A 26,162-nucleotide genomic window follows, 5' to 3' on the forward strand; every position below is an offset into this window, starting at 1 on the left:
CAGCAATTCACATTGCCAACCTCTGTGGTATTGCATATTCCTAAATTTAAACTGGAGCTTCTAAAAAAAAAACCCAGTGATTGCTCAATGATCCTAAAGATGAAAAAACAGACCTAGTGTTATTTCAGTTCTGTCATTTCATGTGTTTAAAACTGAAACTGTAAAGCGAAGCTGTGAGGTGTACTATTCCTGTTTGACAGATGCACATTTTAGTATATACTAAAATCGTTTACTGAATTTGAACAATCTCTTTAAATAGAAATATCTTTAAAATAGAAATGCATTTACTTTAAAAAATTTTCAACAGTTTTAATACTAAAAAAAGGAATTGAGAAAATGATGTTATAACAATCACTACAAATAACTGTCACATTGAGGAAAGGAGATGTTAAAAATGATCCCCATCCGGGTGTTGAATGCACCGAGCATGCACCTGTGTGACTTGGCTGCTAGGGCACGCCTAGGCGGTGTGTGAACCAGGCGAGGTCGCTGTGCCCATTCATTAGCTCCCCCAGGCACTTCCTCTTTCAGGGCCTGCTCCTTCCCAGTCCTCATCCCATTCCTCACCAATCCAAGGTTCCTTTTCTGAACTTTCACTCTCAGCAATCAGTTAATGTATTCTTTTATAGTTCGACTCTCACCAAAGAGTATTTATATTTTATGGGAACCTCTTTTTTTTTTTTAAAATAGCTTTATTTTTTATTATATCATATAATTCACCCATTTAAAGTGTACAATCCAATGGTTTTTGCTATGTGTACAAAGTTGTGCAAATGTCATCACCCCAAAAAGAAAAGCCTGTATGATTGATAGTCACTACTCATTCCCCCAAACTTATCTTCTCTCTTCCAACCTTCCAGTCCCAGGCAACCACTAATCTCTTTCCTGTCTCCATATATTTGCCTATTCTGGACATTTCATATAAATGCAATCATACAATATATGGCCTTTTGTGATTGGTTTCTTTCACGGAGCCTAATGTTTTCAATTTCATCCATGTTGTAGCATGTACAATAATTTGTTCTTTTTATTGGCAAATAGTATCAACATATCATATTTTATTTATCCATTCATCAGTTGATGGATATTCTACTTTTTAGCTATTGTGAATAGTACTGCCATGAACATCCATGTATAAACTTTTGCGTAGACATATGTTTTCAATTCTCTTGGGTATATACTTAGGAGTAAAAATGCTGGGTCATATGGTAACTCTATATTTAACATTTTGCAAAACTGTAAAACTGTTTTCCAAAGTGGCCTACCATTTTACATTCCCATCAACAATGTATAAAGGTTCCAATTTCTCCACATCTTAACAGAAGCCTTTGAAAGCAGGGAAAGGAGAAGGAGGATGAAGGGGATGGACACTTGGTGAACACTGAACTATCCAAAATATATTAACTCCCAAACCTGGGCAATTTTCATTGAGTTACTCTGAAAGCCAAAAAGCCTTCACCTGATGACTCTTCAGCCATGAAAGAACAGGGATAAGGAATCAGGTGGTTGGGTGGTAGGAACCCAAACTCTATACCTACACGGCTTTCTGTCTACAGTAACTCGACCTTATCAACCCACCGTCTTCATCAATATAACTTTATTACTCCAGGAAATTCATGTCCAGGAATGATAGAAGTTGTAAAAAATTTAATTGTGCATTCCAGGAATATCCTGGAAGACTCATCAACCCGTCAATAGAAAAAGCAAACAGTTTATACCCCAAGACTCCTTTGAACCCCTCACCCCAAAATCCTTACCTGGCTGTCACCAATACTAAACTATTATATCATGATCCTTGTGCAATCCTAACCGAGCTCCCATACTGAAAAACCCACCCTAAGGTACACTTGAACAATCTTATAAATATCCTTTATGACTTTGTCCTTCCCACTCAGATGCTACCAAGATTCTGTTTGGATAAGGTTTTCCTTGTCAGCAAAAACAAATTCAGTTTGTGTTATCAACAGGCTGCTTTGACGATATTCTGGGGAGTTAGCATTTAACAGTGGATATTTGGGAAAGACAACCAGCAATCCCAAGTACATACATAGACAGGTGTCTTGCTTTCCTGACTGAAAGGCGAGACCTGCCTGGGAATGAGCAGTAAAAAGGCTCTTGTATTAATGCAGAGAGTGTAAAAAAAAAATGTCACAAAATACTGTGGTAGTAAAATGAGAAAAGTAAAGACAGAGAACAAAATTGAAATTTTCTATAAGAATCCAAGTTCTCATAGAGGTTTCCAATAATCTGATGACTCAGTCACTCAAAAACAAACAAACAAAACACCTTGCCAGTTTGATCTGATGCTACCAGGTGGTGGTGGTTGTGTGACAAAGTCATGACTAGAATGCCTTAAGTCACAAGGTTTGCCCTGAATTTGGGGTTAGTTGCTACAATGGAAAGTTACCATCAGTAAGAAAGGTGCCAAATTATACCATCGGCATTTCTTTATTCTAAAAATTGTTCTAAAGTAGTGTCTTTTAAAAGGAATGATTGCTTGATGTTTGATGCTGTCTTTTATTAAAGAGGTATGCTTTTAGTAAATGGCAACGTGTTAATGATTAAATGAGGAGGGCAGAAGCTGCCACCGCCCTGGGATAAAGAACTATCTCTCCCTTAAGTTTTGCTTCTGTTTTGTCTCACCCTTAAGGCTGGCTCAGTAACATAGCACACGTAGGGATATTGTTATTTATGGCTTTTGTTATATTTCTTTACCTCGCCAGAGGTGTTTAAATTCAATTATAAGAAGGCCTCAATTCTCTTTCCTACCACCCCTCTATCAAAGATCCTTTTTCTTTTCTGTATAAATAAATCATAGATGAGAAACAGAAAAAAAGCAAAAGAAGACAGGCAGCTTACTTCAGGGAGGGAGTGTAAGGAAATCTCCGGCTTTGCTTTCCGCATAAAAGGTTTAACTGCCACCAAACTTTTTTTTTTCTTGTCTTTCCCAGACATTATTTAACTTATTTAGTTGGAAACGAGTATAACCTACTTTGCATGTAAGTTCTCACATATGTGTTTTGCTATTATTTTACTTGAAATAACTGAAGGTAGAAGATTGGAAAAAGTCAGAAATTTTCCTAAAACTACATTTCTTCAAGGAGATGGGCATACCTCACTATGGGAGCATATTTTTCAAACTAAAATCAGCCTCATTCTATGCCCACATTTCCTTCTGAGAAATTTGTGATAGGGCTTATTTGTTTAAAAGGCATTTGTAGGAAAGGAAAAAATTTTTCTTTTACTCTCTTAGGTTTACCATCTGGGGCCTGGTATGGCAGAGGGGAGGGGGAAGCTTTTACAACAGGAAATTTATGTCCTGTTTTTAAGCCAATAGAGGGACATAGACAATTCTTCCTGTATTTATTTGTTGCCTCTTAATTGCTTTCAGCCCCAAACAATCCTTATGCTAAAGTGGCATATTTTAGGGTGGCATATTTGGAATCTCTTCATCTTCATCTCTTACCTACTTACACAGAATGAAACTTTTCTAATTTTTAATCAGGGTTATGGCATCTTCGTACAAAAAAAACAAAACAGAGGAGTTCATAACTGTGCTATTTAATTTCAGTCACATCTCTATTATAAAATTGTAAGGTTAAAGGATTCATATATAATAATAACGTGGACAATTTCATGCCTCAATATTCGCCATGCAAATTTTAGCTCCTCAAACGGTTCACTGTTTCCAAATACACCATGTTGTGATATGCTTCTCATTTTCTGAGCCCTTTCTTCCCATGAGAGTGCTCTCCCTCCTTCGCCATCAGCCGCTATCTCCTACCACTGCTGCTTACATAGTGAAATCCCACTTGGTGGAGTACCGTGCCTTTGTGTCCCCAATGTCACTGACAAGGCCGCTATCACATATTCATCATCCACATCTACTAGAATTATCCTAATATTTTAAACAATATATATTTTTAGAGTAAATAAGTATATAAATCGGAAATGTCCAATCGAATTATGTAAAATTTTTAAAAGCACCGTTTTCCATAATTAGAAAGTAACCATAGAAAGAAATACTATGAAAAAGTGCATTTTAAATTCTAGCTAGAATGCTACCAAATGCTCTGAGCCTGAGGCTCACAGTACATGGGAGTTGGGCAAGATTAAAGAGGTATAAGGACATATTCCATCAAACTAAAACTTTCTCTCACAGTTTAAAAAAAAAATGAAATGGGAGCAAGTCCCCTGCTATGGGGTTCAGTGCTACATGATGTTACGCCATGGTTCTCCCATTTGCAGCACACCTAGGTTCCTCTCCCCACGGGAGTGTGGGAGTGAGTGGTGCCTGTCCCACGCTCTGGAAAATGACGGTGCAAGAGAATGACGATAGACTTTGAAGCCAGATTGTTCTGGCCTCACATCTGAGCTTTACCATTTATGAATTTGGGTTTGTACAGGCCACTGGACCTCTGTGAGCATCACTTTTTAATTCTTAAGTAAGTAAGATCCATCTCTGTGGATGCTATGAACTGAATGTTTGTGTCCCTCCTCAAAATCTGTAAGCTAAAACCTAATCCCCAATGTGATAGTTTTAGAAAGTGGGGCCCTTGGGAGGTTTACTGAAGCCCTCATGAGTGGAATCAGGGACCTTATAAGAGACCCCCCAAGAGATCCCGCAACCCTTTAGTCATGTGAGGACACAGAGAAAAGACAGCCATCTATGAACTAGGAAAAGAGCCCTTGCCAGAAACCGAATTTGCTGGTGCCTTGATCTTAGACTTCCCAGCCTCCAGCACTGTGAGAAATAAATTTCTGTTGTTTGTAAGCCACCCAGTCTATGATATTTTTGTTATAGCAGGCCAAATGGACTAACTAAATGGGGTATTTTGAGGATTCAAGATAAGTAGATATAAAGTGGTTAGCATATGATAGGTCTTAATGAATAGCGGCTTATATTAATATTATGTTTACCAGCATTATCATTACCATTCTTCAGTGTGTAAACTGTACGTCATCCTCTGCAAAAGTGCTACTTTCTGCCCTGAAATCTCACAATGCTTTGAACATAGTTTCATTCTGATAGAATAATTTATGTCTGTCTTACCAGTTGTTTGGTGAGTTCTTCAAAGGCAGGGTGTCATTTTATCCTGGCAAAGCAGACATTGATTGAAACCTACCTTGTTCAAAGTTTTTTGAGCCATATCATTATTTGAAAAAATTTGCATATTTAGTTATCACGAGAAAGAGTACTCAAGTGGGTTTTGGCCACATCTTTAGAACAGTTGCTCAAGAAACAGCCTGTTACATGCTGAACTAACTGGTGTATTTTTCCACTTTATAAATTAAGAGACACTTAAAGCCAGAGAATTTTCCACGATGTCCCTAGCATGTCCTTGCCTTCCACAGCTGTTCCTCTCTACTCTTAATAAATTCAAATTGCCCAAACAATGGCTGCTAACTCACAAGTACAATTCCTCCCTCTTCTGAGAACTGTCTTGATCCAACTATTCCCGAAAGTAGCTGAACTTCCGCTAACTCCTCCTGCTAAAGTCCTGTTAAAAACTTCTGCCCTCCCTCCCCAAGTCAGAACACGCCTTTGGAACTCTCTTTCTCCTGGCGTTTTTGAATAAAGAATAATGTTAATGTACTCTGGTTGATTTTCTTTACAGAAGGCAGTAAAGTATACTGAGAATGACATTTGAGATCTAAAACCAATGTATTTTAATGTCTAAAAATAAAATATTTTACAGAAAGAAAAGAATATATAAAATGACCAATTTAAAATTCACTCTCTGTAAATTTTGTTGTCCTTCATCTCTATGCCATGAATCAAGGACATTCATGCTTCTTTAGAAGGTCAGACATCACTTAGAAGAGTCAGAGCTCAGATTTGAGTTTCAAATTATTCTTAAAAAACAGTGAGGCAAAGATTTAGAAAATAGATTTTGTTAGGTGCCTCCTGCCCCCTCCTCACTCCCTGCTCTCAATTGTTAAAGCTTTTGTTAACACAGCAAAACTTAGAGGTCCGAACATAAAGTTTCACTGGAAGTCTTTCACTTTCACAGCAGAGAGCACTGAGGATATGGCTGACATAGGCAAGGTTTGGAGGGGATGAGTCCGGGGTTAGGAAGTTGCCTGGATTGCAGGAAAGAGATCTAGTGTTCATCCCTCTAGTTCTCAGGCAGGAAGAGGAAACTGAAAGAAGCGCATACATGTGTCCTACTTTTCATACGGACCTTGCGGGAGACATCACATACTAACCAAGGGCAGCTACAATGGCACAGAAATGATGGCTTGGTGTGATTCTGTGAAAGGAGGGTCTGAGTCAGTGCTTCCTGTCTGCCATGACCTCTGCTTTCCTGCAGGAGATCCACAAGTTCCGTGTGCTCTATAAAGTCGCAGAGAATTGCTGAGGGGACTGGTGTTCTAGAATAATCTTGGTGACAGTACAAGGAAGTCTCAGAATATGGAGAGCTTAACCAGGAGCAATGGTAATGCCCCGGCTCAGTAGCAGGTGCCAATATGAAACTGAAAAAAACCTGGCAGCGCCCACTATCCCTCAGTGAATACCAGGGTCGTGCACCAAGTAATCAGGGGGCATGACTGAGTGAACGTCGGTGAGTACTCAGATGACAGAACATGTGGCTCCTCCCCAATACCGGCATATGAGATCAGAATCCCCTTGTACCCAGATGGCATCTAGGAGGAAAAAAAGGAGAACGAGATGGAAACTCTGAAAAGTCTGTGAAATTATCAGGAAGAACAGATCAAGTTACTTTTAATTGGAAAGTTGATTTCTGTTGTTGCGTTTTGTTATTCTCAAGGAGGGTTAAGGGCTTATGAGCAATCACTTAGTGAAATAAAGTTTGTTTTGTAAAGATTGGAGTTATACGTAGAGTATTAATTCAAGCCCTCCTGTTAAAACAACATAGTGGTTACGATGAAGTGCTCTCAGATTGGACTTGGGCTTTAAATCCTGGCTCATCACTTTTTGCAGGGGTTGAAATCCTCTGTGCCTTATAAGAAATCTACGCCCTATAGAAGAAATCTAAACTCTCTAATAAATGACAGGCTTTCACACGTTGGAAGATAACCTTCATGTCACCTGCAGGCTTGCCTTTCTTTAGCTTAAATTCCCCGGGGCTTTCAACTCATACTCATTTCATACGGTTCACAGTCCCTTCATCATCCAGACTGTTCTCCCAAGAAGCATTTGCAAGTTGCCTATTTTCCCTTCACACTCATTCCACACTGTTGTTTATCACTGCTTGATAAGACTTCACTTTTTCCTCAGCCTTGATTGGAATGGTTCTTTTCATTCCCCCTGAATCCTCATTTTTGACAAACTCCTCATGGAATTACTGCAGAATTTAGTCAACCTGTCAGGAAAAGGCCTTTGGCAGCTGTGACTCAACTATCCAGATGTTCACAATTTTTCCTGCCTTGCCTCCATTAAGCCAGCAGATTTAAACAAAGAGTTGAACTAAATTAAAAGGTTAGCTCTCGAGTCCAAGCCTTTGGTCACTACTTCTCTACAAAGCAAAAATAGAAAAGTAAGAGAAAAAATGAAGCAGGCATGTCTGCAGGTCCGAACACTAAATCCCAAAGCCTAGTGTCCTTTCGCCTAACCAAAGATAACTTTTCATTCTCTACAGTCCTTTGAGAAGAGAGAAGCAACCATCCTGCCAATGGGAATCTCTGGTTATGCTTTTAGGGGTTATATCATTTTAAAAATGTACTATTTAAATATCACTCCTCCTTCTTTCACCATGGAATTCTCTTTTCTATTCAGGATTCAGCAGTCACAATAGTGGTTGAGAGTTATATGTCTAGGTTAGAGTCACAATGTGCCATCTGCTGATAGGCATGTCACCTCAGCTTTCTCCAGTATAGAAACATGCAGTTAACTGAAATCTGTACCCCAAGTTTAGGTACACTCAGAATGAGATGTCAACTTCATAGTGAGATAGCTTTCCCCTCACCAGGGAAAATTATGTTTATGACAAAGCAGATTCTAGATAGAGTACAACGTAGGGGTTAAACAGTGAGTTCTAGAGACAGATTGCCTAGATTTGAATCCCAGCCCCTCCACTTACTAGCCAGTAGGCTAATCACTTAATCCCTCCAAACTTGCTTCTCTGCCTTTAAAAGGAGAGTACTAATATCTACCCCACAGTGTTGTTGTGATCATTAAATAAACTAATACATAAAGTGCTGAGAATATATGATCAATACAATCAAAAATGAGTTATGTTGAGACTTTCAATAAACTATAGTATTCTTCTTCCCTATGGAGTTAAACCAGTCAACTATGAAATCACTTAAATTTAGGAAGAATTCGGGGTCAAAAGAACAAGACCTGAGTCCCTGACACTGCCATTTGCTCCAAATTTTTTGTCATCTCTGTGATTCAGCTTCTTCATCTATATAAATGAGATAGTAATATTGCCTGGTAGTTACTTGGAAGATTATGGGACAATTTATATGGAGCACCATGTAAATGGCAAAGCATTGGACAAATGTAAAAGACTGTTATCATTGATCCTTATTATTTTTCTCACACTCCATTGGGTATCCAGAAACTTTAAAAAAATCAGGATACCCTACCTCCTAGAAAGCAATAGATTATTTTCTTCAACTCTCTTTTCTAGACTCAAAGAAAACTTCTTTGTATTTTCCTGGCATTAGGACATTTGGTCTTCATGCCAATTTACTTGTATAACACAGCAAAACATGGCCCACTTTCCAAGGTCAGAAGTTGACTATAATACTAATACTTTAGTCTGGCCTATTCGGATGGATATCTGATCTCTTCAAAAAGTATTTTCAAATGACAAAGAAGGATAAAACACTCCTCAGAAGGCCTCCTATGGATGGCCCATGCTGTACTTATGACTTCAAACAAAGACTGTGTTCTTCCCTGTGAAGGCAACCATTTGAACTTGAGTTTCAGTTTCTCTTGTTTTGGAATTCAGACTCCATTTTGCTTCTGTACTCTATGTTCAAAGGCTACATTCTTGACTTTGGTCATTTATTTCCTTGAGTCATCTTGAAAAATTAGTCTAATTTTTCCAAACCCTTCTTCTACCAGGAAAAACTTGATACAATCCAAAGCAAAGGCTTTGTTTTTTTTCTGTGGACAATGAGTACCATTTCATATTCCATAGTCCAGGGCCTTTTCTCTTGCATTCTCAGGAATAAGAATGACTGGTCTTCTATTACATGGGCCATGCCAACTAGAAATCACCCTGAATGTCTTATAGTCTCCATAACTTTATTGGGTTCTCTCTAAAACAAAATCTCTCTGTTTCTGATTACTTTGCCCCAGGTGTACCTGGAGTATACTCTCAAGCTGAATCTCATTTTCTTATTTCCTGTCCATATTTCTAACTTCCCTAGACTCCTAGATAATTTATCTATTGCACTAATATTTGTAGTTAAAGAAGTATAGAACTGTTCTTTCTTAGTCTTTGGGCTCAGGAAATATCTCCAATCATTTTTCAATCATTTGTGGTCCACAGAGAACCAAAACATGCTTTTTCTGGGGAAATTTAATCCACATGTTTATGATTAATTTATATGTAAGTCATTAAATTGGTGTTTCTAAGACATTTCATTTGGCAAGCTACCTCCCTCTCACCCTTCAAACCTCTTTTCAAGTCTTATTTGAGTTGGTATGGAACCACTGCATCCAGGTGCTTTTCGGAGCTGGCAAAACATGTAGAAAATGAGTCCTGGATATATCTGAGATTACGTTTTGTCCATGTTACAGTTGATACACTACTGCCTGAACGGTAGGTGTGTTATAGTATAGAGAGTGATTAAATGGACTGGGCCTCCGTTTCCTCAACAGAATTTATAATCAGTGTCCCCTGAGGCAGCAGCTGTAACTATTCCTCAGAGTGCAGTATGGCTTTTAATACCTTATTCACCCAAAATTCAATTTAATCCCAGCCAACTTCATAATCTTTGCTTATATGCTTGGCATAATAAGTCATAATATTCCCTGCCCTCGATTTTCTCATTTTCTAAGAGGTGAGATTGAGCTAGGTATTCATAACTATGCTGGACATCATTGTTTAGTGAGAACCAAGCATAATATATAATTAAAGTGAGGGAATCAGTGTGAGAGATTCCTATTGAGGCATTAGAGAAAGTGGAGCTAGAGATAGATTCTGATGGACTTTGGAGCAAAGAATACTTTGTTTGGGGGTAATAATGAGTCAGTAATTCCAGCAGAAGACGTGTAATCTGAGTATGACTGGTTAGAAATAGGACTCGAAAGGCAGAGCATGTCCAGATTATGGAAAGCCTTGAGTGCCATGCTTAGAAGTCAGGGCCATTGCATAGCTGATGGGGATCCAACAAAGGTTTTGAAGAAGGGGAATGGCATGACCGTGTCTCTCATTGATTCTGTGGAAGATTTTTTTGAAGTAGAAGAAAGTGTAGGCAGAGAAACCATGAGAAGGTCACTGTGATGATTCAGACAAGAGCTAAAGAGGCTCTGAGTGATTATAGAGTCTGGAATGACAACAGTGGATGGCTTGGCTTAGAGGCAAGACAATTGCCGAGTGGACTCCAAAGGGATCAGAGATGAGCAAGGTAGGCTGTAAGTAATGAGCGAATAAACTACTTACCTCTCTGGGCTTCTGTTTCCTAAACAGTAGATTAAACTAATATCTCTAGTTGCCTTAAGGACTAAAAAAACATGGTATGAAATGACCTAATTGCTGGCATATAGCTGGCTCTCATTTCATGGTAGCTCAGAAGATGAAGATGATAATGAGATGTATGAACTAGGATTTTTAAAACAAATCAACACCCATGCTATTTGGATCTCTGAACGTTTTGTTATTTTACTTACAGTTCTTTTACATGCATGCTCTCTATAAACATGCAGTTATTGGCTCATTTTAAAGGTAATCAATCATTACAGAGATGTGTGGTAGTTAAAGTGATCATTAACAAAAAAGGCCATGTTTCCTAAAGGGAGTCTGAACTGCTAACTAATAATCAGAAACACCTTTAAAACAACCTGTGGATAATTAGCACGTTTGCACCAGTGATTCCCTACCCTGGCTTGGGATAGCCCAATGCAGCAGACAATTTTTTAATGACTATTAGGCACCAATTGTGTACTTGGTGCTTGAGGAGATATATAAGGATCAGTATATCAGTTACTACATTCAAGGAACTTGCAATTTAGAGAGGGAAATATGACCAGTTTGCAAAATACTAAACATATTTGTAGATAACACTATGCATACTAAATGCATAAAGGGATACAGATTCAATGTTAATGAGGTTTAGAAGCGGGAGACAAAACATTCTCTTAGGAGAATTCGAGAAAAATTCTCAGAAAGAGGCAACCTGTGAGCTGGACCTTGAAAGGCACATAGGCTTTTTTTGCTGAATGTGGATATTGGGGAAGGCAACTATGGAGGATTGAAGAAATCCAATCATGCACTCACACACTCAATCCCTCTCATTCAACAAACCTCTCTTGAGTGCCTACTATGTTTGAGGAAGAGTCTTAGCACCCAAGGTTTCACAGTTACTTTCAACTTAACTATTTCTCCCCTGCATGAGTGATAGACAGATGCATTGCAATACAATATGGTCAGTATTTTATAAAGGTCCTGCTGATAGTAGCCTTAATTAAATGTTGTATGTGTTAGGGTTCTCTAGAAAAACTGAATCAATAACCAAGAGGATATGTGTGTGTATTTATATCTATGTCTCTATCCTCTATCCCAACTTGAGTTGTTTCAAAGAGAAAATTGGCTAGAGGTGGGGCTGAGGTCTCACTGCCTCCATGAGGGACCAAAGGGCAAAAACACATACGGTGAGAAACTTTAGGGAAGAAAACCCAAACTTTAATGCTCTATTGGATACAGGTGACTAAGTCACCATCCCACCCATTTTGTTCGGGAGGGGGCCTCCTGAATTCAACTAATAAGGTTTGGGCAAGGTTCTTAGTACGGAAAACTAATCTAAAGTGATCTTGTAGGTGAGAGCCCTTTGGACCAATTCAATGTCCTCTTATTGTGGCTTCCAATGTACATTCCCCACTGAATGTTCCTTGGTGCTGATGTTTTACATGACTGAGCTGTGAACATTCACAATATCCAGAGGGATCCACCTAACCAAGAGGAGTAACATGCAGTGGGATGTTGCAGTATTCACCTGTAGTGGGACATGTAAATCACTCCCCAGCCTGTCTTCCTGTCTCATCTTGAGTGGTCCCAGGAGAGCAAAAGGAAACCACAGCCTTGATGAAGATCTAAACAGCAGCAGGAATAGTACGAGGTGCAACATCTTACTACGAGCCCTGTATCCAAAGGTAATGGAACAGGAGATTTATGGTGGATTAAGTTGTTACTCCTATAACCCCAGCTCTTCTAGACATTGTAACTGTAACTAAATCCACTGCTCAGACTGATGGCACTTGGTATACTGTCTTGGACATAGCCAACACCTTTCCTCTTCCACTTGCTCCTGAGGGCATGGGTTAAGATCAGTTTGCATTCGTGGTAAAGCCTCAAATACATTTGTAGTACTTTCCTGGAGGTAAAATTAATGAAGGGGTATTCATGACCTTTTGTCTTTCAGAGACACCATGGGACCTTCCTCAAGAAGGAAAATGCCCTGACGTGGCTCTCCCAAACAAATTAAATGACTTCTGGATCTCCATCCGTCATCACATGGGTAAATATTAGGGGATGGTCTAGCTCCTGAACAGTTCATGGTTCTTGGGGAGGAGAGATTTTAAGAGGTCCCACATTCAAGGAGGGGGGACCTCTTACATATATACATATCTAATATACATATATAATATATATGGGGCAAAGTGACAACTTCCAGAAGAGTGGTAAATACTGTATTTTGCTCTTAATATATTCAGTAGAAGCAGTGAAACTAACCTGCTGCTTCAGGAAATTGAAAACTTGTTCTTTCTTTCATTAGTCAATGAAAATATAAATGTACAAGAGTTTTATCTTCTGGATCATTTTATTTTACCTTGAGGCCAGCTTTTCAACTTCCTCATTGCCATTTCCATCTACCTTGGCTGCTAGGGGACGATGTTGATCTGAATTTTTGACTTGACAGAGCCACGGCAGAGCCAAACGAAGGGAGAATATGAAGCAGTGATGAAGAATCAGAGAACTGAGAACCGCTGGCTCTACTTTGCTGTGTTCCTTTGAGTTAATTGCTGGACCTCTCTGGGTCTCAGTTTTCTTCTCTACTAAACAGAATGGGTATATCTCTTCTACCTGCCTTATCAGGAAGCTGGAAAGGCCAGAAAAATTAATGGATGAAAATAAGCTGTGAAAACTTCTAGGGGGAACATAAAGAATAAAGTCAAAGAAGCCAAAGAAGAAAATTATCACTATGTAGGTTCGTGGAGTATTAAATGAGATGTGGAGGATTTGGAAGATTCTAAAACAATCCATATGTGCCAAACAACACTATTGTAACTAAAATATGTCCAGTTACTGATCAATTGTAACTAGTGCCTGCCCATCGGGATGGATGTTTCCCAGGTGTTCCCATCTTTTTCAAGATGTTAGAATTTCATCCAATTCCAAGGAATAATTTTCATATATTTAGAAAAGATAAAATGGTCACATTATCATGTACTTACTAAGGGTCAGGCATTGTCTTAAGCACTCAGAGGAATCTATACAGTACAATGGAGTGTTAGCATCACCATTACAGAAAAGACGGAAGATGAGAGGATGTGTCAAAGGTGCCACAGCAAGTGTCCAGAGCCCAGAGCCCTGTACTCAATGTACACACAGCACCTGACAATGAAAGCCTGACCTCCATATTTCCATTACTGAGTATGCACTGCGGCCCCCAGAATCACAGTCACTGAGCATCTTTAGAATTCAGTAAGGAGTGACTATGAGCAGGGCATTATGGGGAATATAAAGATAGGAGAGATGGCTTGTTTTTAAGGAGCTTACACTCAGAGAGAGGAAATTAGATGTACCTGAACAAGTCTAACGACAACAATAACAAAAGTGATAACTGCTATGACAAGGCTACAAGAACCTTGAGAAAAGAGGGATTACTCCCTGGGTGATTCAAAAGTGAAATAGTCATTTAATTTTAGTTTGAAAAGTTTTATAAATGTAAGCTCAGCTAGGAGGCCTGTCTGAAGATACTGGTATAAAATTCTTGAAGATGAATCAGAAAATGTCAGAGCCGAAAGGGACCACAGGTCATCAGTTTGGGGTGCATATTAGACACACTTGGGGAACTTAAAAATACCAACACCTGGGCTCCTCTACAGACCAAATCAATCAGACTCTCTGGTGGTGGTACCTAAGCGCAGGTATTTTTTAAAAGCCCCCAAGGTGACCATAATATGCAGCCAGGTTTGAGAATCACTGCCCTAATGACATCAAGATGAGGGCAGTGGATTCCAGAGTAGAGGGCAGGCCTGCCCAGGTCGAGTTTAGAGTGAGTGAAGATGGTATGTTCTATTCAATCCTTTCAAAGTGTAAAACCAAATCAGAGATAAAACAAGCAGATTGATAATAGTTGAAAGTTAGTGAATGAGGTACCTAATAACTGATATATCTTTAAATAATTTATAGCATAGTGCATTTAAATAAGAATTAAAAACAGAATACCTATTAATTCTATTTATATTTTAAATACTTCTGCTTTTATTTAAATAAACAACAACAAAAATGTAATGTATTATCTTTGGGTTTCAAGTTCACTCCTATCAGAGGCCCATTTGTTAGTTCCTAACCATCGTACAGACATTGTTGTGCCCTTAGTATTTGCAACTATAATATTTAAAGTGAAATAACCTTACATTTGTCAAATTGCAGCACTCATAAAAGATCTTTCCAACCCACCAAAGGGCACTTGATTTATTCCCTTTCCACTTTCTTTTTCTTCCTTCCTCCCCCCCATCCTCTCTTTCTTGTCAGATTATTTTCAGATAATTTTCTAGTGTTTTAGGTGAACTGATAAGGTTAGAAGAGGTGCAGCTCTTCTCATTTCCAGAGCTGGCCTTACTCCTCTATCATTGGTACATTGCTTTGAGGATGTACTACGCTCCTAAAGTCAAATGCAGTGAAGCTATAATTGCTTCTTCTCCTTAATTTATTTAGGTTGCTGCATGATTTGCTGTAGCTATACTCCCTCAGTATTGCAATCTGGGAACAATATAAATGGTTAATGGCAGAGTGAGATTTTTTCGATTGTTGCTTCTCAGTGATTCACATAATGTGCTGTCATTAGGACTTTGATGGGACATATCATGGTTTCCAGGGCTTATTGGGCCATTTATAAATACCAAATGAAGGCGTTAGAGCTAGTACTGCGGTGTGGTTACTGCCTTAATTGCATTCACTGGGAAAGGCTGTAAGTATCTTCTCTGGAGGAAAATAAAATATAATTTTTAGTTTGTCTTTAACCATTTGCAGTCAATTCCTCTCAAGTGCAGGAATCACAGCTTTCCTTTTTTATTCTTCTTATTTTCTGGCAATATAATCTTTAAAAAAAATCTACTTTTCATACCTTAGTTATTACTTGTGTTGATTTCCAGATATCTGAAGTGATATTCAAAGGTATATTATTAAGGGTGGAAAATTTTCAAATGGCCAACTTCTGCTTCCATTGTTTAATGTTAAACAGGGTGTAGTTCTAGGAGATATTCTGTGCAAAGATATGCTAATGTTAAGGGTGTAGTTAACCTGTGTAAAGATATGTTAATGGCCAGCCTCTGCTTCTGTAAACCTGCTTACTTGCTAGAGGGGGTTTTGGGGCTTTTTAAGCTATCCCTTCTGGATGCTTAGGACTGATCTCTTCTAACCCTGTGTGGTAGAGAGTCGGTCGCTGGCGGGCTACTAAAGGCTCACAATCCATCTCAATTTGCATGGGTCTTAGATTTGATGGCACCACAACAATATCATCTTGCCATAGTTATGTTCATTACTAATGATAATTAGTAACTTACAGAATTTTACATTTTACCAAGTGACTTCATAAATAATAATAGCAGCTAACATTTATTGAGTGCTTAGTATGTGGTTAAAACTACACATGCATGGGCTCAATTAATCCTTACCAACAGCCCTCTCAAATAGAAACTATCATTGTCTCCGTTTTAAGAAAGGAAATGATGGTTATCCAAGTTTAGTAATCTGCTACTAAGTGGAAGAGTGGGATTTGAAACTCAGGTCTGATTCCAAAGCCGATACTACTCTTACACACTACATTCGAATACTCCCACACCCAACCTCAGCACAGCTGGGCCCATTTTACAGAGCTGGAAGTGAAGACTCAAGCAACTGGAACCTTGTGGTGCTGCACCGTGAGTCCGCACCTTCTGATTTCAGGTACAGAGCTCTACTTCCCGAAGCAAATTCAATCAGAGTGAGCTGTTAAACTGCTGTCTGTCACTCACATCCTGTGCACACCACTCAGGTTAATAAATAAGCAAAGGATGAGGAAGGGAGTGAAAAATCAGAGGGGCTTCTATTTAAAGTATTAGGGGCAAAAGAGCTCCCTGCCTAGTAAGACGGTGGAGGCACAGGCTCTGATCTGAAAAGCCAGGGTTTACAGGCAGAGAGGAGCAAAGAAGCAAGTCATGCCCACTGGGCATGCAGCCCAGCGATTCGGCCGCTGAAGTGGAGCCAGCCTGAGTCCCAGTGATTGATCCTGCAGCCGAGGGCGCTCTTCTCTCAGCAGCTGCTGGCAGCCACAAAGGAAGGCCGTGCATGGAGAAGTTTTTGTCAGGGCCTCTAATGAGAAGATCGGGTTTCATATCACAGCTACCCCTAAACAGGTACACTCTGCTTCTTTCATCTTCCTGATGGCTCCCACGGGAAAGAGAAATGAATCTACACCAAGAAACAAGTCACAGGCTGGTTTGGCTGGGTTTTGTACCTCCCTGCTCCACCACCTCCAGCTTTGAAATTCTTTACTTTCACACACACTGTGTGGCCACTGAACAGCAATGGGAAAAACGTGCCTAAGTAATTTTTCATAATCCATCCCCCATAACTCTGTGGACAATTAACGCCTCTGTACCTTTGCACATGCTGCTGCCCTTGGCAGATCCTCCCCAGACTTCAAACTCTTCTTCCCATGGCTAACTTGCTCTTCTCCTTTAAGCTCCAGCTCAGGTGTTGTCTCCTCCAGAAACCCTTTCTTGATGCTCGACCTGCCCGACAGGCTGGCTTCTGTTCCTCTTCTGCCCTGACAAAGTGTTTCTGTGGCAGTTTCTGCTGATACATCTGATTCCTAGCTACACTGTAAGCTCCCTGAGGGCAAACCAGTGTCTCCAATGTCCAGCATAGTATCTAGCATGTAGCAGGAGTATAACAAATGTTTATGAATGAACGAATCAACAAATGATAAATGAATTAGGCTGGGATAATTTGCTTAACTATTTAAAGCACTTAATCTTTTCAAAACACTATTTTTTTTCTTTTAAAAATAGCCTTTAAATAATAAAATAAAATGCTTAAAAAATAGTCTTTATTGTTTTCTTCTTATAAAAGCAATAATACTGATTTAGCAATTTTACCTACAAAAAATCCACAAAGAAGAAAATAAAAACTATCTGTAATATCACCATTCAGAGAAAACCACTTTTAATGTTTAGATGCAGTCCCTTCCAGTAATTTTTTATGTGTACGGGTGTATACAAAATCAGAATTCTATTATATCTAATTTTCTCAAGGATTATAACAATATCTTTTGTAGGTAGATAGAAGAGCCATTTTTGTCACAATTTAAATGATGAAAAAACTGGAACCTACAGGTACACATCTAATTAATGGCAGAGCTAGGGCTAGAATCAAGAATCCTGTCATAGGACCAGGTTCCTACTGCTCCCCATGAAGCCTCCTAATTAGGTAGTTCTTTATACAAGAAAAAATTGTGCATCAATCCAGCATTAATGGGACATAGGCCTGTAATTGGATGTTCTTTCTCAGGAAAGGGACATATTTAAGCTGATCCTGTGTCTATATCATGGCTGTGCAGTGCATAAGGGGCACTGTCTAACATTTCAAAGGGAAACAAGAATGGAGCACTTAGGATCTTATCCCAGTGATAGGCTAACCAATGAAGCCAGGCAGACATCATTAAGATTCAGTTTCTTGCCAATGACCAAATGACATCTGAACAGTGGTGGCTTGGCTCAGATCCTGTTGCTATGGGAACCACAGCCATAGGTTTAATCCCACCATAGATTAGTGAGTTGCATTACAATCCATGACCACTGACTGTATTCCAGAACAATGTACACAGCAAGTGTTAACAAATGTACACAAGGCTGAACTGAATGTTTATTATTATTCAGCAGGGGCAGTCAGCAAAAAAGAATGCTGACAGCAAATATAAATATCCTACCAGTACGCCCAGTATAGAAAAGGCAATCCAATGTGAACTAGCTTTCTCTTTTATTCTAAATAAAGGACTAAATTGTAATCCCCCAAACACAAACACACACCAGCTTGTTAGCTCTGCAGATGAGGGAACCATATCTTATTTATCTGCATGTCTCCAGAATACCTAGCACAGAGCCAGATGCATTTGAAGTGTCAATGTTTTTTGAATTGAATTATATTTGCTAGGCTGGCGTGGGAGTTATGAAGATGTTGACTAGTAATTCACCATTCCTTTCCCTGAGAGCTCTGTAAATCAAGCTCTTAAAAAAAAAGCAGCAAGCTAAATTCCAAAACCCTCTCTTAGGAGAAATGCCCATGGCTGGTGGGGTCTGGACTATGTCCACTGAACGTGCAGATCTCTTCTGCACAAACATCACTTACTCCCAAGGGAGCCCATGACTGGCTGACTGGCTGTGGAGACTCACACGTTCCCTCTTTCCCAATGGCACAGGGGTCAGGGGAAAAGGGTGGGAGCTGAGTGATGAAGCACTACCGAACTAAATGTCCTCCTCTTCCCAGGAGAAGGAAAATCCCACGACAGGAGGAGAGTGGGCACTTTGCTGGAGGGAAGAACCATAAAGAACAGGGGTGTAGTTGAAAACGATCTTTTCTGAAGACAAGTTTCTTTTATTAAAGGGCCACCCTCATATTCTCTCTTACCTTAGATTGGAATGGTGCTATTGGAAATAACCTTGTCACAGCTGTGGCGAAATCCTACAAACAGGGATCAAAGTTGATTGGGTGGGTGGGTGGGGGGTAATATGGGATACGAGCTGAGATGCCATTCAGCCAGGATCTTCACTTTTTCTGAATTTATTCTAGAACATTACAGAAGTGAAAACAAAACAGTATTTGCTAATAAAAACCTTTCCTGAAATGTACTGAGCTAGGTTTGAAGAAGCTGGAAGAGAGAATATTAATTTTTCTGGAAGGCAACCAAAACACAACTCAGTGATCTCCTAAGCTCTTTACAAACTCTCTTGAAGATTTAATCATAATTTAAAATCCACATTTTCATTGGCAGTGTTTGGTTATCAAATGTACAACTCTCTGAAGTGGCATCCTATACAATTCCCAGGTCTGTCCCCATTACACCATGTAGGGGCCTGCTGGCAAGGTCTGTCAGGTTGTGCCCTGATCTAGCCTTCTTTTCAAAGGAGACTTAGGATAGATTGCCCAGCTGCCAAGTTCTCTATTTATAAGGACCAGAATTTATTAGCATAAAGAAATATATGCTACCTTTTAAAATACTTTTACATACGATTTCTTTATTAGAGCTTGGTGTTCCATAAATGTAGCCATCCAGCTCATTTGAACTAAATCAATGGGATTTGTTTTAGCTTCCTATGAACATCTGTGAGCTCTGCTGCCACCACGTATCAACTGAAGTCTCTTGTGCCATGCTTTCAAAGGAATCCACCTGCAGCGACTTTCACTTGGGGAGAGCAAAACCATCAAGAACTGCATCTTTAACCTGCACATAGCCATGCAAAGGTACACAGAGAGTCGAGATGGAACCCAGGTTTGTCCAGTTCTGGAAAACAAGCCTATCTAGTCTTTTTTTTAGCCTAGGTTTTCTTATCTCCAATTCCTTAAGTTGCCTATTTCCATCTTCAGACCCAATTCTGAGACAAACATTGGCCTCAGACCACAGCAGACAGCAAAGAGAGTACTTCAAAAAATAGTGCAGCATGGTGAAAAGAAAATAGGATTTAGAACCGAAAAACTCTGAGAGTTCCAGCTCTTACTACTTGCCTGGCCTTGGATAAGTCATTTAATAATCTTAGTGTCTCTTCAGCAAAATAAGTATAAATAGTCATACTTATCTCGCCAGGTTCTCTTCAGAGCAATTGTGACAACATGTAATTATCTTGTTTTTTTGTTTGTTTGTTTATTTTTCATTTCTCAGTATGCCTTATTAGATTATAAGATCCAAGAATTCCTTGTCTTTTCGGTTCATCACACTGGCCCACTGCCAGGGATCAGCAATAGTACAGGATTAAGAAGAGTGAATGAGATTTGAATGAGTAAAGGAATAAATAAAGGCAAGAAGGAAAGAAAGGAAAAAGGAAGGGAGGAGGGAAGGGAAGACAGTTTTCAGAGCACTATTGATATATGGTATATGAAAGTGGCCTATAAATTAAATATTACCCTCATTATTAAAGAAATAATAACTCACATTTGATGCATTAATTATACCAAGGTGATCTTTTTAAAATGTTACTTCCCTGCATGAAACCCTCCAATGGCTTTTCATACTATTCATAACTCCTATTAGCTTACAAAGCCCTATGTGATCCGATTCCTGCTGGCCTTGTGTTCAATAAGTCTCCCCTTCCATGCCAGGCCCTCACCACTCCACTGGTGTTCTTGTGTTTCCTCCAACATGCCAAGTTGGCTCCTGCTGAGAAGCCTTTGTTCTAGCCCCTTCCCCTTAACAAAAGCTCTTCTGCAAAATCTGTTAGGCTGGCTCCTTTCTGTCATTGGGCTTCTCAGAGAAGCCTCCCCTGTAAACACACTCTGAAAGAGCCCTTGCTGCCTCTGTCACAGTACTCTATTATTTATATAGTCATTTATCTATTACGAGTCCTCTCCCCACTGCTTGATGATCAATAAGTATTTATTTTTGTGTGACATATTTGCTTAATGCTTATACTTCATAGATACTTTTCTAATTATTATTCTTATTTTCACATTATGAGCTCAAAACAAACAAAAACCCCAATGGTTCCAAACTGAAATTTTCCTCTCCACCCCTCCATACTCCAGTCCCACATACACTTTGAGAGAGGTATCCTGGCTCTGTGAATTAAAGCAACTGTGCCAGTAAGTTTTAGCACTGTGATTTAATTGCAGTGATATGCAGCCGGTGATACAGTAATTACTCAGAACTCTGACTAGTGAGATTCTTTTGCAACATGGAACTGGTGCTGTTGGGAGCCAAGCTGTTCTCTGTTCTAGGCTTAGAAGCCTCCTGGATCAGGCCTGGAACTAGGCAGAGGGAAACAAATGCCAGGAACGCTCATTGGTTCCATTGGATTTGTTTACTATGGACCCCAGGGCAGCAGTAATTCTGTAGGAAGAGCACTGCACCAGGGCACAGGGACAGGCTCTAAGGCTGGTCTACCTGCCCCCTTCCCTCCCAGTCCAGACTATCAATCCCTTTGTTACATAAGGTGGAACTGGATAATCTCGAAGGGAAATCCCAGCTCTGATGCTCTATGGGTCAATGAGAGGTGTCTGACCTTTCATCATGACCAAGATGTCTGTGACAAAGATGACCCATGTAATAGTTCTGATAACATGCATCTCTTTTGGACTGAGTGGGATTTCTTTGATGGGTCAGTAAAGTAACCAGACAACCCCAGATCTTCACTTTTGCCATTCTTCTTTAGCTTTCCATTTCCTTTGCTTTCCTAGAAAAGTTGGTGCTCTGGGCAAACCTCTCGTTGTCACATTGAGGATCAACATCAAACTATAAGTGCACTTCATTCAACCACTCCCAAAGAGATGGGTTCCTACTGTATCTGATCTTGTCCAACACTCTACCATCTGCCTTCAACATGTTGCATCTGACATTAACTAATGTCTCCTATTAGCATGAAAAGAAAACAATCTGGAAAAATTCACTCTCAAGCAGAGTTCAAACAGGCCACAAGTAGATGTGGAATCTCAACTGTACAAAGCGCTTTAAAATTATCGTAGTAAATAAATATATAAATGTTATATATACATGTATATATGTGTGTGTATATGTATACATGCACATGTGTATATGGGTGTATATATATATGTGTATTGTGTGTGTGTATGCACATATACATATTTTCCCAACTTATGAAATTAATTGATAGCAGAAGGAACAGAAAAATTTTCCCAGTATGGAACAAGGCACGATCAAAAGAACTGAATGACATGGAAAAAGAGTTGGGGATCTTTATCTCACACTTACTGGTAATGGGTTAAAATTCTGGTCCACGAGGTGATTGTATCCATGGTCAAAAAATGAGTGCCGTATCACAACATCAATGCCCTGACTGGCCAGCATTCCTAAAGTGTTCAACCATCTAAAAAGCAGGGGGGAAAAAGCTACATCAATATATTTTTAAGCGGCATATAACAAGTTCTGTAGAGATTGGCTAACACATGCACATATAAACCAGCCCCTCCCCCGTCCCACCACCAAATTTACCTTGTACTTTAAAAGAGATTACTTTAAGCATTGAACATACAGCTGGAAGAGATTTTAGAGATGATCAAATCTAACCTCTTCACTTTATAGGAAAAGAAACAGAGGTCCAGAGGAGTAAAATGAATTGCACTTGGTCATAAAATAGCTCGTTGCTACTGACTTATCTCTTATTCCTGAAATATTCACAAATAAAATGAATACCCTAGCTACTCATAAGTCTCATTATTAACCACCCCCTTACCCTGGCCATTGGACATACAATCACAGGAGCATATACATTATACTTTTCATCACTTAAACTCTCCTGCTTACACCCTCTCACAGTACAGGTACTTTTCATATGACTATAAGCCATATACTCCTATGACCTGTGCAAGAGCAATCCAGTCATTTGCATCAGTCGATGCAATAAAAATTTTCTTTGGCACCATAACTAACTGCGCAGGGATTCAAATATGCTACCATTGTATACTGTGACAGTGGAGGACCTGCATTGCTCAAACACTTACCACATGCCCTTTCTCTCTTCCTCTAACCCAGCGGTCCCCAACCTCTTTGGCACCAGAGACCAGTGCTCTTATAAGAATCTAATGCCTGATGATCTGAGGTGGAGCTGAGGTGGTGATGCTAGTGCTAAGGAGTGGCTGCAAATACAGATGAAGTTTTGTTCACTTGCCAGCCACTCACCTGCTGTGCGTGCCCGGGGTGGGGGCGGGGGGCGCAGAAGGAGGTTGGGTTGGGGACCCCCTGCTCTAACCCACCTCATCTGGCAAATTTCTTTCTATCTGTTAATCTCCAACCCTAGTGTTACCTCCTTTTAACCTCTGCTGCCCCAGTCAACAGTAATACCGTATTTTTGTGTACTTCCTGGAACTCTTATTCATACCCTCTGCAAGCCCACTGAATGATAATCACTTGCTTATTTTTCTTACTTCCCTCAGCGGGTTAAATTCATCAAGAACAGATATATGTTAAAGCTTTGTATCCAAAACACCCATCACAGTCCCTAGCACAGTATAGGTGCTTAATACTCTTTGTTATGTTGAAATCGATCTGGATCAAATTAGATTCTAGGAACTTTAAGAATCACCATTCTGCATACTAGGAACAAATTATGCATAGTTATGATTTCCCAAGTCTGAAACCATATGGAGCTCCAAACCAGTGACTTAAAGAATTAAAGTTTTTCCTTACTGGAATAAAGAATATTGCTAATTTTTATATTATAAATAAAAATCATTAATATTTTCAAATCTTTTTCACATTGACGATTATATTTTATTCTCACAAAAACTGACAAATACCGACAAGAGTTACAAACACAAAATAAAGTAAAATAAAGCAAAAAACAAACAAAAGTTTTAAATATAAGAGAAAATCTGAAGATAACGTAATAGAACCTTTTTTGTTGTTCAGATTGGGACATTGTGACACAGAGAATTAAAATTATTTTGGAATATGACATGCTTAAGTTACTTGCCTTTAATATTTTTATTAATTTAGCAACCCTATGAAATCAGGATAACAGGTTTAGCTTTTCCTTTAGCCACCGAGACACAGTATTAAATGTCCTGTGGTAGAGCTATATCATGAATTCCGGGCTGATGCCTCCTATGTGGACATAGCACAAATACGATATGTTCTATATCTAACAAGTATTATCTACAAAAAAAGAGAATGTCTTAATTACTTTTCTATCCCTCTCCTTGTTCAATGAATGAAGAAACAAAATGATGAGTAAATATGGAATCACATATATGTGAGTCCCTATACCCAGTAGTATCTGGATATCAACACAAGACCACATTTTGGTATTTTTATATATGAAAAGATCCCATTTGTTCATTCACTCATTATTCATTCAGGAAAATTAATTAATTAACTGTAAATGCCAGGCCTTGTTCTGAGCATTGAGGCTAGATAACACAAATGCTTGTGTGATCATTTAAGTCATTTCTAAAGTACTGGGCACATAAATACCTACATATACATTTACAGGGATGGTATCGAATTCCTACTTGTGACCTTTACAGAGTCTAGCACAGTCATCTGCCAAAATTGTAGATACATAACAAATGAATGTTAATTTGTAAATACGATTTTTTCCTAGTATCTGGGAAATTCTTGAAGGAACTCGAACATGGGAAGGGAGAATACGCCTCCTCCTCTCCAAACCCACATCATATATGCACATCCCTGCAGCATATACGACTACGGCCAGAACCCCTGCTTCCTCACGGCTTTCAGAGAACGTGGTTAGTGCTGAAGTTATCTTCCTCTTCTTCCTATAGTAATAAGCCCCTGAAAGGGGGAAATAAATGATGTTCCGAGTTTCCCTTTTATGTTCAGGTAGAGAAAGGTGGTAAGATGACTGGAATTTTCCACCAAAGATGCTACCACAGTCATTTTTTTCTTTTCCACAGTTTACTGAATATCCACTATATGTCAGACACTACTAGAAGCTGGAGACACAGTAGTATATCAAGGTGTATTGTAGTGCATCAAATAATCTCAAAGCTCTGACTGGCAGTAAAGAATTCTAATTAATGCATGCAGGGGAATGTGTACCAGTAAGCTCCTAGTTATGCCCTATATCAAAAATAAAACAAAACAAAACACTAAAAAATGCCTTCTTTCCAATTTCTTGCTAACTTTCTGGAGCTTCCTATAATGCTTCACTTTTTTTTTTTTTTCCCAGGAAGCAATTTATGTCCCTTTGAGAACTGGACTCAAAGGGCATAATACTGGATAACCATCATGGAATTGAGAGCAAATGGATGCTAAAAAAGTGAGAGAAGACCAGGAGTAGAATGAGCTAGTTTTCACATGATCTGTGTCAACCAAGCAAATGGGGATCTGAACAACAACCAAAGCCTAAAAACTATGCTTATCTGTGTTCTGCAAAGTGACTGCAGAGATCTACAGGTATTTGGCTGACGCTTGTGAAAGGACAGGTCTCTCTCCAGCTCCCTTCTGGAAGGTCTGCGGTATTTCTCATTTCACACCATTCCCTAAAGGGGAGAATGCTCATGAAAATACTCGGTACAACTGGGCTCCTTGCTGGGGCCTGCAGGCGAGTGCTTTTGCAACAAATGAGCAAAAGCCATTCCACTGATGATTCCAAGAGGTCCCCTATAGTATGGACTGCCAACTTCACTTCTCACCCTTGCCCGAGGGCTCACAGTGAAACCCAGTGGGGAGTATGTTTTTGAAAGACAACTCTTGGAGACACTGTATCAAATGCTGATTCACTCCATTTCAGTCATCTGAACCATGCTCATTGAAAAACTGCTCTGCGCCACTCAATGTCAGGTGCCGAGAACACAGAGATGGAAGACCCAAGGTATCGCAGTGTGTTACACTGACTCATTATCTTCATCTGCATTTGCAAAATTCCATCTGTAAAGGCAATCTACTTAACCGACCTGATTTATCCTCCACAAACGTATTCAAGAAGCTTCTTGGGAGGGCCTTGCTCAACCAAAAATCCAGGACCACAGAACTAGACTAGACCGGGTTTGTCCATGGTCCTAAGAGGTTTGTTCCTGCTATGTGACACCGGCAGGCCAGTCAGAGGCCCTTATGCTTCTGGCTTA

The 26,162-nt window shown here is 39.4% G+C and overlaps 1 protein-coding gene across 10 annotated transcripts in view; it reads right to left on the reverse strand.

Moving 5' to 3' along the window:
- HPSE2 (heparanase 2 (inactive)) overlaps nt 1-26,162 on the reverse strand; it is a 577,707-nt gene that overhangs the window by 103,068 nt on the left and 448,477 nt on the right. For 9 of the 10 annotated variants that reach the window (XR_001599306.2, XM_016164143.2, XM_016164141.2 and 6 more), the window contains one exon: nt 22,327-22,441. Coding sequence is in view for 9 of the 10 variants with exons in the window: in XM_016164143.2 (XP_016019629.2) it covers nt 22,327-22,441 (115 nt within the window). In the remaining variant the exon portion in view is untranslated. Of the gene's footprint in view, nt 1-1,328; nt 6,649-22,326; nt 22,442-26,162 lie in introns of those variants that run through there. The other variant, XM_016164145.2, reaches the window with a different exon arrangement.

This window comes from Rousettus aegyptiacus, unplaced genomic scaffold (genome assembly GCF_014176215.1).
Source record: "Rousettus aegyptiacus isolate mRouAeg1 unplaced genomic scaffold, mRouAeg1.p scaffold_m13_p_6, whole genome shotgun sequence".
Taxonomy (NCBI): Eukaryota; Metazoa; Chordata; class Mammalia; order Chiroptera; family Pteropodidae; genus Rousettus; species Rousettus aegyptiacus.